The 19294-nt window shown below is 38.9% G+C and overlaps 3 protein-coding genes across 5 annotated transcripts; all 3 read right to left on the bottom strand.

Moving 5' to 3' along the window:
• Positions 1-1053: 1053 nt before the first annotated feature.
• On the bottom strand, positions 1054-7959 carry LOC131780851 (uncharacterized). Of its 2 annotated transcripts, none has more exons than XM_059097442.2 (3): positions 7683-7959; positions 3759-3876; positions 1054-3142 (listed from the first exon to the last, which is right to left on the bottom strand). In XM_059097442.2, the coding sequence occupies exons 2-3, from the start codon at positions 3860-3862 to the stop codon at positions 1354-1356; spliced, it is 1893 nt and encodes a 630-aa protein (XP_058953425.2). In that variant the 5' UTR covers positions 3863-3876; positions 7683-7959; the 3' UTR covers positions 1054-1353. The 2 variants fall into 2 exon arrangements, with proteins under 2 accessions (XP_058953425.2, XP_066017822.1); XM_066161725.1 differs by lacking the exon at positions 7683-7959 and adding an exon at positions 7136-7274.
• A 1281-nt stretch (positions 7960-9240) lies between these two features.
• LOC131780928 (uncharacterized) lies at positions 9241-13718 on the bottom strand. Of its 2 annotated transcripts, none has more exons than XM_059097555.2 (2): positions 12506-13718; positions 9241-11889 (listed from the first exon to the last, which is right to left on the bottom strand). In XM_059097555.2, the coding sequence occupies exons 1-2, from the start codon at positions 13383-13385 to the stop codon at positions 11612-11614; spliced, it is 1158 nt and encodes a 385-aa protein (XP_058953538.2). In that variant the 5' UTR covers positions 13386-13718; the 3' UTR covers positions 9241-11611. The 2 variants fall into 2 exon arrangements, with proteins under 2 accessions (XP_058953538.2, XP_066017580.1); XM_066161483.1 differs by having other exon boundaries at positions 11664-11884.
• A 1829-nt stretch (positions 13719-15547) lies between these two features.
• On the bottom strand, positions 15548-17667 carry LOC136283418 (uncharacterized). Its single transcript, XM_066172249.1, has 3 exons — positions 17373-17667; positions 17149-17242; positions 15548-16322 (listed from the first exon to the last, which is right to left on the bottom strand). Exons 1-3 carry the CDS (start codon positions 17565-17567, stop codon positions 15961-15963), a joined length of 651 nt encoding a protein of 216 aa, XP_066028346.1. The 5' UTR covers positions 17568-17667; the 3' UTR covers positions 15548-15960.
• Positions 17668-19294: the final 1627 nt, after the last annotated feature.

Below are 19294 nucleotides of genomic sequence, written 5' to 3'. Positions count from 1 at the left end.
ACCCCAACCCCTTAGCGTTCGTAAAGGGTATGGCTGAACTCTTCGTTACTCAGCCTTTTTAACTATTCGTGACGAATTCCGGCCCAGATTTGAGCAGGGGTTACCATTTGCATGCTCAGCTTGCAAGCAGCTTCAGTGTTGCAAGTTGCAGTAAAAATCTCAGTGCCAAAGTAACCTGCAAGGCAAGCGCTCACGAACCAATAGCGCGAGTTTGTGGTGACATACTTGCGCCTAGTGACATGCGTGCCCTTTCAAGAAACTTCCACTCGACTTACTTCAGCAACGGCGAGGAGCGATACAGACTACTGCTCTTTATATTAGAAGGGGAGCTCTGTCAACGCACAATCACTTGTTTCTTTTTCTACATATTAAGACCCTGAAAGCAATGAAATGGCAGACGGTTTATCATTTTGACTAAAATGGTGGAATGTTGGATAATCAATACTTCAGTATTGTTAGATATCTACGTTTTGGGATTTTCATTGTTCATATGCAACACATTTTCGGAGGTTCAATAAGGTATTTTCATATGCATGTACTGTGATATGCTGTAAGCGGTTGGGGGTCTGGATGCGAAGCCTATTATATATGCATAGAGGTATATATATATATGTAAGACTACGTTCTATACATTAATCTTTAGTGTTTCGTAATGAGGCGAGGCGAACGGAAATCACATGTGCCTGAGGGGAGAGAGCATGGGAAGTGCAAATGAAGCGAGCCACTGGGACGTCGGTCTAAGGAATCACTCTGATATTTGTCAGGTCATTGCTTTGTTTCGTAAGCTGCGATAGCTATCACAAACAGGAAAAACGCGTTACAGAGGTCATCCACGGCTAAGAGACCATACTCTTGTCGTGAGCTCATTAAAGTTAAAAGGTTTAGTGCTGGTGCTGAAATCCTCTCTCCACCGTAAAAGTATTACCGGGCTAGTTAATGGCTTGAACAATAAGCTTGAAGCTTGAACAATAAAAACTGTTTGCGCCACTCTGAAAGTCATAGGGGCTGGCCACAATAGGCAGACAAAAACCACAGCAAAGTGACTCGCATGTGTGCATTAAATGTTTGTATTCTTTTGTGACAACGACTACAACAATATACCCATGAACAACGACTCGAACTGATTGCGTTCTCATACTCGGCAAACTAAAAAAACACACACGGGTAATATCTTTTCGTTCGTAAATTTAAATATTCATCCAAAAAAAGAAAAAGCAGTGCCGATGATAAAGAAGAGAAAATTAGTAAATAGGTGTTTAATTTAAACCATGAATGGGCGCATCTAAAAAAGGAAGTGTATCCTACATAGTTCCAAATGCCTCGTTGTTCCTGTTTCAGTAATTCCTGTTGTCTCTAGTCTACGAGGAAAGGGATGTTCCCATCAGCAGGCATATTCTCCACGCAAGAGTGCTGCTTTGGTTTTCTACACGGCTTGAAGCTACCAGCGTTGTAATCCTGCCAACTATCTTTGAGTCCTTGTTTTCTCCAAGACTGGGAATGTTTAAGTATTTCGCTCCCATATCGATTTCTCGCAAACAAACCAGGACTACATGCTGTATTAACCCAGTTGCCTCTAAGATTTGCTTTCGTAAACGATGCAAGGTTTCGTAGCTCCAAAGGGGCATGTAGAAAATTCGTAAGATTCTGCATTCCCCACACTTCTATTTTAAATCCATTGAAACCTATGTAGGTGAAGCCATGAATCAATTTTCCCTTGTCCAAATGTGGTGATTGGTATCCGTAAATGGAGAAACCATTGCTCCGAAAAAGTTCCTTTATCTCGTCTTTGCTGAATATGTCAATTTGTTTGGTCACCAATGTAATATCTCCATCGATATCATAAGGAAGAAGACCATTGAACTTAACTCCACCCAACAAAGAGCCATGATCAAGTTCAAATAAAATTTTGCGCTCATTACTTAACTTCTGGAGGAGTGCCATTACCTTTGCGTACTCTTCCAGACAACAAATTGGGAGTAATTCGCTAGTGGCCTGGCATGTCACTTCAATATCCTTACAAGAGAATGAATATTTGACCCCCTGGGGTAACAATATTCGATTAAGGGTCCACTTTTTTGCCAAAGGTGTCCAGACATCTTTTTTAGTGTTCTTGGAAAGCGAAGTGTGATCTGAAGTAAAATACATTGCATCTGGGCATGCCATTGCCTGGTTGCCATCTTTACCTATGCGTAAGAACCAGTCTTCAAAAACTACTTCATTTGGAAGACTTTCGTCAAGTTGAAACAATTCTGTTTTAGTTACAAAAGGACCCTGCAGATAATCACAAAACATACACGAATTTTGTGAGTGATAATAGCCTTCTTGATATTCTAGTACATAGTTAAGTAGCTTGGTTTGTTCACATCCTGCTTTCCATTGACCTGAAATATTCCGATACGCTCCCCCTGCAACTTTTACATTTGGTATCTGACTGATCACTCGAATTTGTCTCTCTACTTGAGTGAGCCATGAGAAGTGAACCACATCACGTGCAATCAGCATGTAAGGAGTTGAAGCTTTAGTTTTGAGTGTGTTCCATACCTTTGCTACTTTTGTATCATTGACCTTAACCGCATCAATGTTTTTAAACCTTTTGGCAGTTTCCACGATATCATCACTCTGCGTTGCTACATAAACGTGGACAGAAGGATAGGTATCATTGATACCTTTGAATACATTTTCGATGTGTTTTTCATCTTCTTGGGGATATGTGACAGTATTTATTACAACACTAATCACGGAGCTAAGTGGTTTGGCTTCGGTACAATCGGCGAGGACCCAACCTTTGGAAAAGTAAGGGTAACCAAAATTTCCTCCTTTGAATTCCTCTGGACACACATCCAAACTAGTGTTGTTAATGCCACTATTCGGGTTTGCCGGTTCTGCTTTTCCGTCAAGCCGTTTTGCAAGTTCCCCAACTTTCTCAACAAGTTCTGGCGAGGGCATACGTTTATAAAAGAGTAGTTTTTTCAGTTGTAAGTGGATTTCATGTAACTCCTTTGCAAAGTTTTGTCTCAGCCAGGTTGATTCAGTTGTCGTGGCATTTGCCCAAGAATCCTCTCTCTCCTTTATTTTGTTCTCACAGGCACACTTTTCAGCCGCCTCGTTGTTTGTTTTTTCTTTAAGAGGATGTAATTCAAATCTAAAGAGAGAAAAAGGTTACAGTTTCATTAAGTTCTTAGATTGTGTATTGCGGAAAACACAGCGTGGTTAAATAAGGGTTTAACTGATAAAAATACTATAATAAAAATGTCAACTTAACGTGAATGTTGCTAGACTAAAAATATTAACTATACGTTGCCAGGAATATTTTGTGCTGCAACATAGAAGTTACGTTTTCTCCCAATTTTTGGGTTTCAACAGTCGAGAACTACGATTCGTGCACTGATCAGAGCGATTGACGATGAAAATGTAGAAGGAATATCTAATTGTATTCCAAATAAAGGCTTTGCGAAATTATCATAGCTCTTGAAAATTAGGGATTTAGATTTTTTTTCCTCTGAAGTACTCTTACAGAGTGGTACTTATACACAAATGTAAATCTTGAAATGTTGTTTGGTTCAACCATTATGCTTTGAAACCACGTGCAAATACTTTGATTTACGCTGAGAAAAGCAACATTTTCTAAATCATACCATACCATTTTAATTGTACACAGAGGCAAAATAACAAAATATTTCAAAATGGACTTTAGCACTTTGGTGTAAGTGAAGTCAGAGTTTCTCCCATAAAATTGAGGATTCCTTTAACAAACGTACCTGCTCACTAGTGGACTGAATATATATACTGATACAAGTGTGAGGCTAAAAATGATTGCTGTGATGACCCAATAAATGTACTTCATGGGAAGTGGGGACCCCATCAAACTTTCAATGGCTGTGGAAGTAATAGGAAAAAGTGTTTATCGCAAGGAACAATTTAATGTAATTCAGTGCAATCGAGTTTTGTTTATCCTCTTGTGAAGTAAGACTTTCGCTGCAGCTGCTCTTAGTAAATCTGGTTTTATCAACTGAGTTGATACAGTAAACAAATGTTTCTAAAGCTGATGTTTTAAGCGTCAGTCTGTCGCTCTAACGAAGGGCTAACACTCGAAACCTCTGCTTTAGTAACTCTCAACGATAATCACACTTCACCCTTTATTTACTTCATTACAAAATTTAAGAGTAAAATAACCCGCTGTCAGCAGATTTGCTGATGGGGGGGGGGGGGTTGTCAATCAACTGCCAAAGATCTACATAATTAATAGCGGAGCTCGCAGAGCGTAGCCCCATAATTGCCCCCGCAGGGTTTTTTGGCCCTCTGGGGCCAAAAACCCGAGGAGGCACCTTAGGACTCCCTGCGTAATATAGAGGAAGACTGGAGAAGAGAGAATGTAGGTATTTTCGGTAGATCATAACCAGAAAAAAAACTCGATTTGAGAGTTTGCACGGCCGCAAGGTATCAACGTTTTTCCCGCAAATGGTCATGGGCGGCCAGCAAAAACGCGCGCGAGTACTATTGGGATCGGCATCTTTGATACAAGCTTTGTCCTTGTCGAGATTTCGAGTTAAGCGTCCCTGAAAAGCGTCGAGAAGCGTTTCCAAGTCCAACGGTAAGTGTGTATAGCATCTTTCTAACAATTAAAGCTAGTTTTGAGTTTAAAAGGTGATCAAAATCCGTCAAAAGAGAAACAGTTGTGTGAAGTCTCGATCGAAGGCGGCGGAGGGTCCACAGCTCAGTCAGCTAACGTGAGAACTTAAAGCAAAGAACTTGCAGCATAATTAAAGTATAACCAGATATCAAATACATGAATGTTGGATTATTCTCAGAGTTATAGAGTTTCATTTGTGTTATACAGAAGTTAATACAGAAATAATTTCACCGATGCTCAGAAGACGGTGTAAGTTTAGCATTTTGACCGAAAGACTCGGTTAACTCCGATTTGTCAGCCGCAAATCAAGCTTATTGCACAAAGCCGAAAGACTCGGCAATTTCTGGATTTGTCAGAGGCAAGTCTGCCACCTATAACATTCCAATGTCAAAACTCACCCAAGTCCCTACATTCTGCTTCTTCTTGATCGTGAAGAACAAACAAATCCTAAGTTAAACCACACAGCAAAAAAAAACATCCCAAGCACTTCCCAAAACTACATTTTTTACACTTGTAGTATTTTGAGATCCAAAATTACTAAAACCAAAGTACTGAGCCGCAATTCCATAACAACATAACAGAAAAATTACACAACTGTAAACGACAAGCCCAACTAAAAAAAAAACAATAGAAAATGGTACTGTAGGGCGGGGGCAGCTCTAGTGAGAACTATAACTAGTTATAGAAAATGGTAGTCGTAAGCCATCAAGCCGAAAAAATTTGGACTTATGACCGTACGGGCATCCGTACAAGGTGCTACTTTTAACATGCGTGGTCAACTGTACCGCGGGCACGCCAACACCTCGGCTTTGTCCAGGAGTCCAGTGGTCAGTGTACTGGGCTCCGAGTCGGACGACCCGGGTTCTAGTCCTGGCCGGGGTAAGGTGTTGTGCACTTGAGACGTGCGGGAAAAAAAAATGCGAGCTCCGCTTTTAGGCTTTGCTAAATCTATATATTATTATTATTACATAGATGAAGAACCTAAAGAAATTAAATACTGGAAATTAAGAAATCGAAAAACAAATTCTAAAGAAATAAGTTGTGTACCATAGGGAATTTTTATAAGAGCGGTAAGAAACAGAAACTGTTTCACAGGATTTCCCGCTCGTGTCAGAGAGAAGCTCCGTCCACGCTGGTTCAGTAACCTTGAACTGTGTACTTTCGCTTAAATCTGATTTTAAATTGGACAATTCAACATTACACGTTTCGTTCTATGATCTATGTCTTCTTTTCAATTTATAAGGAAACAAAAATGCTACATTTACTAGCTTAGGAAATCCAACCCGTAATTCTGTGTGGGAATCAAGGCGTCTGTGGTTCATACCACACTTTTTGTCGTCATCTTTGATCAATTTCTAAACAAACTTACGACAACATGGAATCTAATTTTGAATGTGGGATGTGAGGAACTTAAAAGGCGGGGTGCAGGATGAAAATAGAAAGGCGAGGCTGGGATATGCTCCGTTTCAAAGGAGGGATAGTGGATAAGGCGGGATCATAATTTAGCTCAAGTTACGCGTCATCCGAACTAAGTGACATTATAAAGCAATTATTTGCTTTATAAACTGGCTTAATTAATGCTCCCGTGCGGTACATAAAATTTATTTTTGGTCTTTCATCTTCATTTCTCAAGTAAATTCGTGCCGATTTATCCCAAACTTTACTCGAAATCATGTGATTACCTGTAACTGACTGCACCGAAGTCACGAATGATTTCGTAATGCGAAGTATGTTATGCAAAATCTATCGGACACAACGTGTTAATTTCGTACCATGACGAACTTTGCTCACCAAAAGAATTTATGCAAATGAGGCTGAGGCGGATCTGAGATCCGCCTGGCAATTATTAACTGTAAGAGAAGAACTGACTTCGCGCCCACAGAACGACCGAGTTGTTGCGGATGAATTTTCAGTAATTACTTTTTTGGCACTTTTCGGCGTCCAAATTGCATGGCGAGAGTAACCCAAAACCTTAAAGCAGACACAAACACATCGCTTTCACTTGCTAATTGAGCCCTCTCGCTTTACTTTGACAAGCCTATGGATCATTTTACGCATCCCTGGTGAGAATTCTTTTCTTGAGCAAAGCTCGTCATGACTACACATAAATTTATAAATTTAAGAACATACTCGATGTTTTGTTCGCAAAAGCGGCCATAGTAGGTTCTGAACAACTATTTTAGATTCTTAAGTTGAGAGACGAGGAATACAAAAATAGAATACACGTGATTAAACTTTGACTGTCATTTCAAATCGGCGACAGTTAACACATCGGTTAAGTTATTTCGTTCTTTTAACTCCGATAAAATTGAACACAACTTCAGCCCTGGAGTCCTAGTCAAATACGACGGGACAGGGGCGACTACACCACAGATATGGAGCCAATATTGGTTGGTTGAATAGTCGCAAAAATGACATACCCTGTAATTGCTTCTCATTTTTCTCTTGGAGGAGAGGATATCAATCAGCCTGCTCTATCTAATGTTGTTTTTATACAGTACTTACGTTAGAGCCAAACTTCTCTTGCCGCTATGACATACTTCGGTAAAGAAGAATGTGACTCTGAGTAGCTGCCCTAAATATTTTGGAACGTGAAAGCAAGAATTCCACGCTAGTGCCGAGAGACTTTGGTGGGACTACCTAATCACAGGTCAACAAGACAAATATCCCATGATACATCTTAATACAGTCGGCACAGCTCTGAAAGACGTCAACACAGAGGTCAAATGATGTCGTATGCGTACTTGGATAGATAGTTTGCCATTGTAAACATGGAGAATATGAGTGATATGCAATTTTTCGCAGTTTTTATGGAAAGTTCGAAGTTTTTAAGGCCGAGACTGATTCACTCTGCGGTGCTAGGCTTAACCCATTTTATGCTAGTTCATATTCTCGTATATTCTTTTAACACTTTGCTCGGCGGCTTGATGAAGTCGTCCGTAAGTGCTGGCAGTAGCACAGGCAGACAACCTGTGGTCATAAGTACCGCAAATCGTAACATTTCATCCCCGAAATCCCCTTAATGACAGTCATATAAATACAGTTCACTTACCTTCGTTTTTCTGTGTTGTCTCGAGTGATTTTGCGGGGTTTTGGGACGGTTAATTCTCCACTTTGCACTGATGTCCCTCCAAAGGCAAAGGAAAAATACAAGGCGTGCAACTTCAGGCCGTCTGGACCGAAAGCCACCAGGACTTCACCGAATTTCTTCCGCTTCCAAATGGCGCTCACCTCCCAGCTTCGGGCACGTTAAAAGTCGATAAACGTGTAAGAGCCAAGCTAAAAATCATTGCAATTGCCCCCCTCTAACCACCTCAAGAGCCTGCTCGATTTCCACCGACAACTTTAATTTCAAATTCAATTTCAATTTTCAATTGCAATTACTCAAAGCTTCGTTCCGATTGGCTAATATTTTTTTCCGGTTGCCGAACGGAAGTGTTAAAATAGTCACAGGGGAGGGCCGGTTTGTACCGTCTTTCGACCGACACACCATGCACTAGCGTGGGAGGGTCGGGTGCAATCTGATCTCGGTTAGTGATTAATTTGAATTATAATACGGTTAATCGAAGGCTTCGGTCCACATTATGTGTCGACGGCTCTTAAACGTTTATGAACTTTTAACGTGCCCGAAGCTGGGAGGTAAGCGACATAGGGAAGTGTAAGAAATTCGGCGAAGTTCTGGAGGCTTTCGGCTCAGACGGTTCTGGAAGTTGCACGTCTTGCGTTTTTCCTTTGCCTTTGGAGGGGCATCAGTGCAAAGTGGGAATTAACCGTCCCAAGGGCTGTCTGTCTGTGGCAGTAGTTATTCTTTACTGCGTTTACGATAGAGGTGCCGGTCAACACTGAGGAAAATGTATGAAAACTAGACCCTGTGAGCAGGGTAACTGGGATACTTGGATGGTACTAGATCCTTGGGATCAAGTGTGGTGATACTACGGGTGTCGGACTAGTATACTGAAATAGTGAGCTCAAGTCTGGCCAAGGGCATACACCTATTTCAAAAAAGGTTGTCATCAGGGGACAGGTGTTAGGTCATTCAGAGACGGAAAGGAATCATGGGTATACAACTCGGTAAATAGTTCTTGCTGAGTGTTATACATTTGTTTTTTTAACTCGATAAAAGTTTTTCTGTATAGTATTCTGTTAAAAACCGAGCAAATATAGTATGAATCTTCCCTAATCTTACTTTGAAAAGCTGTGATCTTATGATCTAAATCATGTTTAACTGAGTTTCTATGGGCTTCCTTATTAGCTTGGAGTTGTGATATAATCTTATCTTTGTCTGCAGGATCTAGTGTTTTATATCATTCTGCTCTGCCAGAAAAAAGTTTTTCTTTTTCTTCAGGATTTAATGACTTATGCTATTCTGCTGTTTTTTGTTTTTGTGCAGTATCCAGTGATTTATACCAAATTGCTCTGCTAGACAAAATATCTTGTTTTTCTGCAGAACCAAGTGATTTATACCAATCTGCTGATTTGGACATAAGCTTTTCTTTTTCTTTTTCTTCAGGATTCAGTGATTTATACCTTTCAGCTTCTTTTTCTGCAGGATCTGGTGACTTGTACCATATTGCTTTATTAGACAAAACTTGGTTTTTCATAGCAGGTTCCATTTGTGTATAGCTTTCTTTTTTCCTTTTTGCATGTAGTTCTTTCTGACTATGAGACTTATGTTTTTCCATTACCTTTTGTCTTCCAGCATTTGACAAATTAGTTGAACAACATATAAATTTAATACAATATTCTTCATATTTACTCTGGAAGAAACCAGTGGTGGTTTTAGAAGATAATTCTAATAATACACATCTTAAAAATCTCCTTCGGAACTGAAAAGGTGTTTTTCTGTTACATATGCAACATCACTTTTGTCAATATAAAGAAGAAAGCATTGTTATCAAACCAGAAAATAACCTACTCTATTACTTTCTACAAAGCCAGAATTATGGAGAAAAAAAAACAGAGTTTGTTGGCACAAATAGAAAAAGAGCCCTCTTAACTTTCAAATAGTTCAGAGGTAACAACCCTCATTAAACTTTCAAATTTAGTACCTTTTTCCTGTCACATATTTCAGGGTTAACCATTTGTACCCTAATATCAATATGCATATTCTCCATGCTGTTCTCTATACACATCCTAAGGTGCTGACAAGGAGAATTGTATGGTAATCAAGAGTGTCTTTATTTGGTGATCATTTCCTCTTTTCTCATGAACTTAATGGATGATTTAGGGGTAAAACTTTAAGGAGAAATTAAATGCTAGTCACTCTCAGCAGTAAAAGGCTTTTGGTGAGTAAAAAATGAACCAGAACAAGACTAAGCAGAGTTGAAAGAAATTTGAGCAACACCTCTCTATGAGAAAGTGAGCCTAAAACCTTTACCATCAACTTAACATTGTTGATCTTTGTTACATTTTAACATTGTGTATGGCCTTGCTGCCTACACTAATGACTTCTCAGTTGGTAAGTGAGAGTAAAAACACTTTTCAGGATTTTTTGACAAGTAATTCTCATTTTCCCTAATCAAAGCTATTTAGAATTCCAATTTCCTTCATTTGATTAAGTTTAAGGTTTTGCTCATCCACTCTAACCAATAAGAGTTGTTTCTATCAATGATTTCCTTAATAGTATAGGCATATTTTTCTTTTGAATATGCCACTTTTGAAGGGTTGTGACTTTCAAAAATTGAGCAATTTTGAACAGTTGATAACAGCTTTTATAACTTAACAGTATTAACCTTTAACATAAATGCAATATCTATACAGGGAAGATGCTTTATGACTTATTAATTACGGTATTAAATAATCTTCAGAGCTAATAATGCTAGTAACCTTTTCATATTTACCATAACTGAAATCTGTAATAAATGCAACATTCATGCAAAGAAAATGCTAAATAAAATAATAATATATAATAAATAAAATAATGCTAAACAAATCCAGCGGACATACAAAAACTCTAACCTACAACAAGCATAGACAGACCACTCGACCCAGAAGAACCCAACAAAGAAACATTATCTGGGACAACCCTCCTTTTAGTAACAACGTACAAACAAACATCTGCAAAACATTTCTTAGACTGGTATCGAAGCATTTTCCAAAACATCACAAATACCACAGTTTATTCAACAAGAACAACGTAAATGTCAGCTACAGTTGTATGGAGAACATGGGATTGATTATCAAAAAACATAACAAAAAAAGTACTATCTAACTACAACAACCATGACAACAACGAAAGCCTTTGCAACTGCAGATCTAAAGAACAGTGCCCGCTCAACAACAATTGCCTGTCTTCCAGCATTATCTACAATGCACAAATCACCACTACAGATAACAAAACGACCCCTAGGAACTACATTGGACTGACCAAAGGAACTTTTAAACAAAAATTTAATCAACACAAGATTACATTCCAACACAGAAAATACACTAACAACACTGAACTATCCAAATACATCTGGCAACTGAAGGACAACTCTATAAACTTCAACATAAAATGGTCCATTACTGCAAGAGCTAGGCCTTACAACAACACGACGAAAAGATGCGACCTTTGCCTGACTGAAAAACTCACGATTATTAAGTTCAACAGCAACAACATGCTGAATAAAAGATCCGAACTTATATCCAAATGCCGTCACGGAAACAAGTTTTATCTAAAGAACATCTGACACCTCCCCGCTACAATAGACTTTAGTCAATATATTCACACCTACTGCCTCATTGTCTCTCATTAATACATCCACACCCATTGTAATTTTCGCTTTTCCTCACCTATTATATAACAACAACCTATTGTAATCAGCAGCTACCTTTTTTCTTATATATATAAATTAGCCTACAGGAATGTTTTTCATTAAATCTGTCTGATGAGTGTGTAAGCATGAAACTCAGCGTAACAGGGAATCATGCGTGTTTCATTTTAGTCATTTTGAACTAAGTAAATATTTATCAATTTACTGACAGTTACAAAATTGGCAGTTAGTTACTTTTATATATAGTACTCATATACAAAATCTCAGCATGGCTAGAATTCACATTTTCTTCAGGAAGATGGTACTCTAGTGAATAGTTTTCACCAGCTTTACAGCTTTCAGACCTTATTTTTAAAAAGTTCCCCATATGAAACCCATGAAGCATTAGCTCGTCAGAAATTGCACAGGTGGCAGGAGCACTAAGTAGGTTAAGACTTCCTTGAAAGAGAAAGAGGACACCAGCAGCAACGAAATGCCCTACCAAGGCACTGACTATAGGCTGATCTAATTTGAAGGGTGAAAGAAAAACTGCAAATTAATATGAATTTACAGTTATTCATAAACAGGTCACTTTGTCACTAAAATGTGCTCAGGCTAATTTTGAAATAGACATAACATTTTCGTGAATAATTGAGCTGCATATTTATCCAGAACAGGTTCATAATCTCAGACACTTTGCAACACACTCATAGCACTTTTATGGGAGTATCCTGAAAGGGAGAGAGATGAGTTTTCCAATTGCTTTTGATTATGTAGATCTCAGGTAAGGTTAAGACACATTTGGCAACTTGACATTCCATAATTCACTTTGAGTGGCATGGAATATTGTTGTGAAGATTTTTGTACCTGAGATGGATACTTTCCCTAAAACAATTTGTTCAAATTCAAACTGGTCACAATTTGTTGAAATAGACTCAAGAAGACTTTAGTCTAGAAACTTGTATCAGGAAATATCTATCATGCTGTTTCTCACAAGAATTTGCCACTGTGACTTTTAGTGTGATATATATATTTTTTTTACCTGGTTGGTGTGGGGTTTGATATTTTTGGGTTTTTATTTTGCTATTGTACACAAGCCCTTATGTTGACTGCTAAGCCAGTCAATAAGAGCAATACCAACCTGGTAAAAGGTTTACATCCATCAAGTGCCATATGCCCTGCCATGAAGCCACAACTCCAAACCCCAGTAGGTAAACGAAGCTTTTCTCCACAACCGTCTGCATAGCCCGCAGCAACAAGACATGTGCCATGTATAATTCAGAGGACAACAAGTACTCGCTCATGAAATAGCATGCAATGAAAACAGCATACCCCAGGCCTAAAGCAAGGACTGAAGATTTAAATTTCGACCCACATGGCCAGGTCACACTAGCCACGATTATCCATGTCCCCCTCCAATACACTATAACACCCGCACTATTAATAAAGACGGTCACAAAACTATTCCATATCCGTGAGTAACATGCTGTCTTGCTTCTTAAACAATGCTTAACGGTAAGAATTACTTCTGATGGTTCAGTCTGTCTCTCACTCACGCAGTAACCTGGAACAGCGATTATAGATCTCGGCGTGTTCAACATCAAAACAATAAAGAATCCAATTCCATGGGAAACACCGGCGCTTGTAGAAGAATTAGTAGTGTAATAATCCACTATCATCCACAGACCTCTCCATGAAGCGACGCACAAGATCGACAGAAGGTAAATAAGAACGCGAAACAATGCATTTTTCGCTTTCGCACCGTTTAGAAATTTCTTTAAATGATCCTCTATTGCTGTTATCATGAAAATCACTCCGAAACTCGCAGTGGCCCCAACTATGGCACTGACAACTGCGTCACCAGGAAAAAGGAAAAGGTCGAACAAATACCATGTTCCTCGCCAGAAGTTTACTACGGCGGGTGTTAGTAGAAATAAGACGAAGACCAAGTTAAGGAACTTTTTCCAACATAAACTAGAGACATATTTGGTTGCCATACTTCTAAGGTAGCAATAGGCCATTTTACAGTTGTGTACTTAATTGCCAAGCCTTTGACTTGGAATGAGGCTGAAGGTGACCTTGTTGTAATAGAGACCAGTATCTAGTTAGCATGATAACAAAGTAATTTGCATTTGAAAAGCAGCAAGGTTTGTATCATAACAAGGTCACCCTTAGCCTCATTCCTATTCAAAGGCTTGGCAACCAAGCACGCAACTGTAAAATGGACTATTATAGACATGTGCGAGATTGTCTCTCTAGGTCCGTCAGGCGGTATCGCATGCGTACCACCTAAGGCTGCTGATTTCCTGGAAAAACTGGATTAAGGATCATCGGAGCACCGGATCAAGGATCAATGCAAAATTAATCAAATAAATTAAATAAATCAATGGGTATGATTGGTTGCTCATCTACGTGACGCAGTCAAGATCTCCCGTATGCTCAAGTGAAAATAAGATAAAATAAGCGAAATCGGCACAAATAAAATAGATATAATAGATATAAATATACTAAATACTGAAAAAGCCATACGTATGTGATTGCGTATCTGACTTCCGGTACAATTTCAGAACACAAAGCCGTTTTTGGCGACTGCCGGAGTGAACAGCAAAGTTTCAGCTGCTTTAATTTCATCTCTTCAAACTTTTACTGATGTCATATCCTTAAAGGAAAAGCAGATGGAATGCATCTGAAGAATCACTTGCTTAGAGGAAGATGTTTTAGTCGTTTTCCCGACAGGATTAGACAAGAGTAGGCCCTTCCCGATTATGCTAGCATTTTTTTTGGCATTATGTGGTTAAAAGAGCATTTTTTTTCACACTTTCTGTAAAAAGAATTGCTAGAATTATTTAGCATTTTGCATAACTTTTATCTAGATTTCAGCGCTCAAAAGAGTTTAAATGCTAAATTTTAGAATTCAAAAGCGTTGTGATGATTTGCTTTTGTGTTTAAAAAAAGGATTCCTCTAACTGTATGAACTGAGTGCAGCTGGTCAGCGGTTAACTTTCAGAGGCCGTTCACGCGCATGTACAAACAAGATGGCGTTGCACTGGCCGACGCCACGCCATCTTCTCGATACCAAAGTAGCATTATTTTGAGAATCGAGCATAATTTGAGCATTTTTTTTGGCGTAAAGCGGAATTTCTAGGAGCATAAAATGCAATTTTTAGTAGCATAATCGGGAAGACCGAGACAAGAGGCATGATTCAGAAAGTGATAAAATTGCATCGCCCCACTGAGTTATTGTTGTGAGTCCCCTAGGGTATACACGGAAGCAACAAGTCGAAAATCTCAAGAACACACATTCGAATCGACTCATTTCTTAGTCTTACATTATTTTTTTTAAAGAAAGCACCTGACGAATGACCAGGAAGAATTGTTTTTTCTTTTTTTTTGTCACCAGTAAGCACTGCAGGCAGAAAATTTAGTCCTACACCTTTGATCACTTCCGACAAAATAAAGTACCTTGACGTTTGCCGATTCTCTGTTTCTTGATAGCTGCAACAGGGGAACCACACCAACGGTTAAGCATGGTGCGCAAAAGCAGAAGTCCAAATGTCACAAATGTCCTTCCGTAGAAGTTCCTAGTTTTTTTTCTGACGATTCCTTTCAACGTCATTATTATATTGGAACATTAAAAAGAAGGGGTCACCGGACTTTTTTTTCATGCCAAAGCTTTCGTGAGTTTAGCAATTCCCGCGCAGGTTCTCGCGCATTTAAAAATCCAGATTCTATAAGATCGACAGTTGCTCATGATCTGTTGTGGCTACCGCTGACAATTGCGTGTGCTCGTGCGAGCTCCAACTGCATCCGATCCCAAACGTTCATAAACGTTTACTACTCAGAAAGTTATTCATAAGCTAGCCTGCAGAGCAGGCGTAATTTTGGCTAGCGAGTGCTAAGTAATTTCATAACGAATATTATGGCCGCCATCTTTGATTTTAATGGCAGCGAAAGGCTGGGGAGAGTAAAAATTTATACCCAGGGGGCGGTCGACGGTCAAAAATAAGGAGAGGGATGGGGGTAGGGGAGTGAAGATTTCTCCATCTTTTCTCCCCTTGCCCGCCCCCTACCCTCACCGTCCACTCTAATTGCAAATATTGGTCAAATATTGGTTTGACCCCTCATGCTACTCAAATATCATTACCTTCATTGCCTCCACAAAAACGAGTTTGGAGTTCTTAGAACCAATGGTGCTATTAAGACTTTCATTTCTCTTTGAATTAGCACATGGAGTCAGTTTATTCACTACAATGTCAGTAGAATATTCATCCAGAATGTCAGCTAGGCTTTTTTTAGGGAATTTCCAAAAAGATCTTTGCCATTTGGTAAGTCTGTATGTTTGTAGGCAACAGGATTTTGCTTGAAATCACACTATGAAACATTACAACAAGTATGCTCCCCAAAGGCATGGGGAATGATTTTTTTGAGATCTTGCTTTAAAGATTCAGGATCTCCCACATTTGGCTGACACAAAAACTGAAGCACTAGGTGATGTAATTTATAACCTTTGGACTGAGAATTGAGCAATTTAATCCTTTGAAGCGGTCTCTAAGATTGTCCAGTATTAAGGGATCTCTTGGCATGAACAACATGGGACTATTTCTCAACACCATAAGGGACTTTGTTATTTATGTCTGAAAGGGTTGTTGAGTCATCATCCCCTACATAAATTGAAAATTTGACTCCAGATTGAGGAGCTTTTCTCCACAGTTCACAGGCAACATCCCTTTCCATTGATTTTGATGATCCATTGTGTTTTTTTGGACAATCATGTCTTTTTTCTTTTCCAGTTAATTTGTTATGGCTACATACTCGACACATCTTGCATTTTGTGGAGTAAGTCACAACTTTTCCAGTAGCAAGACCCATGGCAGCCCCCTGACCAGTTGCAGAGTTGTGTCCCCTTCCTCTTTTTTGCCAACCCATATTATAAGAGACAGCTACTCCAGGGAGACAGTCTGCAGATAGACCAGAAGATTTCTCAGCAATTTTTTTCTTAAATCTAAATTAAATTTACAGCTATCTGTAGCAACCTTCTCTAGAGCATTTCCAACTTCTCTTTCTCTTCTTTTAAACAGGTTATGATTCATTGTTAGTACATTCATTGTAGAGAGTAAATTATTTAGGTGGGTATTCCCCATGCCAGCATGTAGAGATCCCAATACTGCCCTTGTATTGATATTGCTCATAAGAGGACCACAGCTTCCAGCTCTGTGTTCAGCAGAGGATTTTACTTCATTTAGGTGACCACAGAAGCTGTATTTAATGCTGAAGATACTACTGAGACCGCTTTGTTTTTCTTCCATAATGTTTACAAGGGATAATGAACCTGTGAGTGCAATAAATGGCCTAGTGATTAAAGTCATTTATTTATGCATAGAAGCAAATCGTTAGAGGAAAGCAAACACATTTTTTTTACATTTTTTTTTTTAAGAAAGTGGAAGTTCAAGATGATAGGAAGTAAGATATTGTACTCTGAAATTGATCAGCAAGGGAAGTCATATTTGAGCCTGTCTAAATGCCTGTATTCAATAGCTAAAAAAGTTTCCTGCACTGTGTTAAACATAAAATGTTTTATTTTACCTACAAATTATTTTACCCACCTTATGGTTGGGAACTTATTGTCACTTACACAACAATACCAGAGCCAAACATTTTGATATATTCATATGAGATTATAAAAAGATATATTATTTTTACCGACTTATTTTGTTTTGTGTGTTTTTTTTTTCTTTCTGAGAAAAATATTTCTCAGAAATAGAAAAGACTCCTACAGGAACTTACCTCTTTTGCAGCTTGAGCAAGATTTCAACTCGTTTCGAAGAACTGAAAGTTCAATCAGTCTTGTACCACAAATATCAACCTCATATTTAGTGTGCTGTAATGATAAAATTTTTGCTTGTCTATTTGATTATGAAGAATCAAAAGAAGAAAAGGAAGGAAGAAAACGTAACAAAACTCAGTCGAACCAGCCGAAACGCAACAGCGATGTAACACACATAAATTACCTGGTGTGAACTTGCTTTTATTTTCCTTGGAGATTCGCAGTCTTTTTCTTCTTCAGGCAGATTTTCTTTCACTTGAGTTCTCTCTTTTTTTGCTGTCGCGAGATTTCGTATCGATTGGATTTTTCGTTTCGATGCGAAGCAACCCTTATGTCGCCGAGAATCGCCTTTTTTATTTTTTGTTTCTGTCTCCTGCATGCACAGTGGCTGTTGAATACATCAAATACACGCTGGTGGGCAAACTTGTTACAAAATAAGACAAAAGTTTCGTAGACCGAAAAAAAGCCTTGCGCCGCCATACTTGTTTTGAATTTTTCGCCTATTAAATCTCGCGCTTCCTTCGCGCGTTTCTCTCGCGCGTGACGCATGAGAGTGACCAACTCCCCCGCGAGGAAACTGGTGCCAGCCACCTGAAGTCATTTAATCAATGGCAATTAACTTAAAAATTATTTCGCATTTGCTACGGTGAATTACAGAATTATTCATTTTCTGTCCTTTTCATCAAATCTAAGACAAGAGTAGTAATAAAGTGATTACGTAGGTTTGCTCGATTTTCCACTCCTAAATACTTTCCATATGAAACATAATGATTTGATCGTGAGACAACGATTACATTTCATTTAGAATGTGCATTTACCACGATGACTAACCATGACCGTTTTTACGATAGTAACCTCGATAGATTTCGAAATATCTGGCTTCCGCCTTTCTACCAACACAACAGAAATGGCTGCAGGAGTTCAAAATAATCTCTTCCTTGCGTCTTCTTCAGTTGAAGTTTAGGGAAAATATGGTGAGCTTCGGTAGTCAAGACGGCTAAGCGAAGAAAAACGACTTTTCATATCACCCTACGTTTGTCTTTATTTTTTAAACAGCTTTATTGGGCATGACCCACGTTATACTAATACAAAATAAAATATATGATAGAAATCGTAAATACAAGATACATCAAGAACAATTATTGAGAGAGCGGGCGGGAGCAGTAAAAAGTCGTAGAACAAATAGGGCTGGTACGAACGGGACACAAGGACCCATGCGAGCCACCGCCCGTGAGATAAAAAAGAGAAAGAAAACAGAATTATAACACATGGTAATTATTATTTAAGAGAAAAGAAACTACAAACTACTGGTAACGGGTAGGATCGCACAATTTTCTAAGTACAGAAACAATTTACGTAAAAGTACATTGAAGCGGGTGCTGTTATGTCGAGTCCACTCATTCTTGTTGGTTAAGGTGGTAGACGGTGTCAAATGCCTTCGCAAAATCCAAACAAAACACGTCCATCTGGATGTTTTTGTCAAGGTTTTTGTCTCATAGTATGTAGTACAGGTAATAACTGAGTGTTGTAAAGGGGAGATTGAGTCATCAGTGAACTCAAAAAACGATTAAACGCGCACTGTTCCAAGACTTTGCAAACAATCTGGAGAAGCGATATGGGTCGGTAGTTTTTAACAAGCTTTTTTTTAGTCTTTCTTGTGAATAGTTGCCATGTCTGCGGTTTTCTACGCGGTAGGAATTTGACCACCGCTAGGTGACTGGTTAAAAATCTCGAAAAGGCTTGAGGCGATTTGTTCGCTACATTCTTTCAAAAGGCGCGCCGGAATGCCGTAAGGCCCACAAGCTTTTGAGGTGTCACACCCATTCATTCATTCAAGTGCTCTCTCACATCATCAACCGACACATATATTTGAGAAATTTCCATATCTGATCTAAGTGATTTGTTCTTTGGGGCTATGTTTACGTCCAGAGTAACAGGGAGAAAAACAGAGCATAAGTATTTATTAAAGAGTTTCGCTCTCTGCGCTGGTTTTTTAGCCACTTCATCGTCATAAGAAATCGCTGGGTTAGTGTCCGAGCGCCCGCTCAAGAACGCTTTTTGATGATTCCAGAACTTCCTTGGATTTTCTTTGAAAGACTCTTCAAT

This window comes from Pocillopora verrucosa, chromosome 1, assembly GCF_036669915.1.
Source record: "Pocillopora verrucosa isolate sample1 chromosome 1, ASM3666991v2, whole genome shotgun sequence".
Lineage (NCBI taxonomy): Eukaryota > Metazoa > Cnidaria > Anthozoa > Scleractinia > Pocilloporidae > Pocillopora > Pocillopora verrucosa.
Note: the sequence above shows the minus strand (reverse complement) of the source record. Positions and strands in the feature narration are given on the sequence as shown.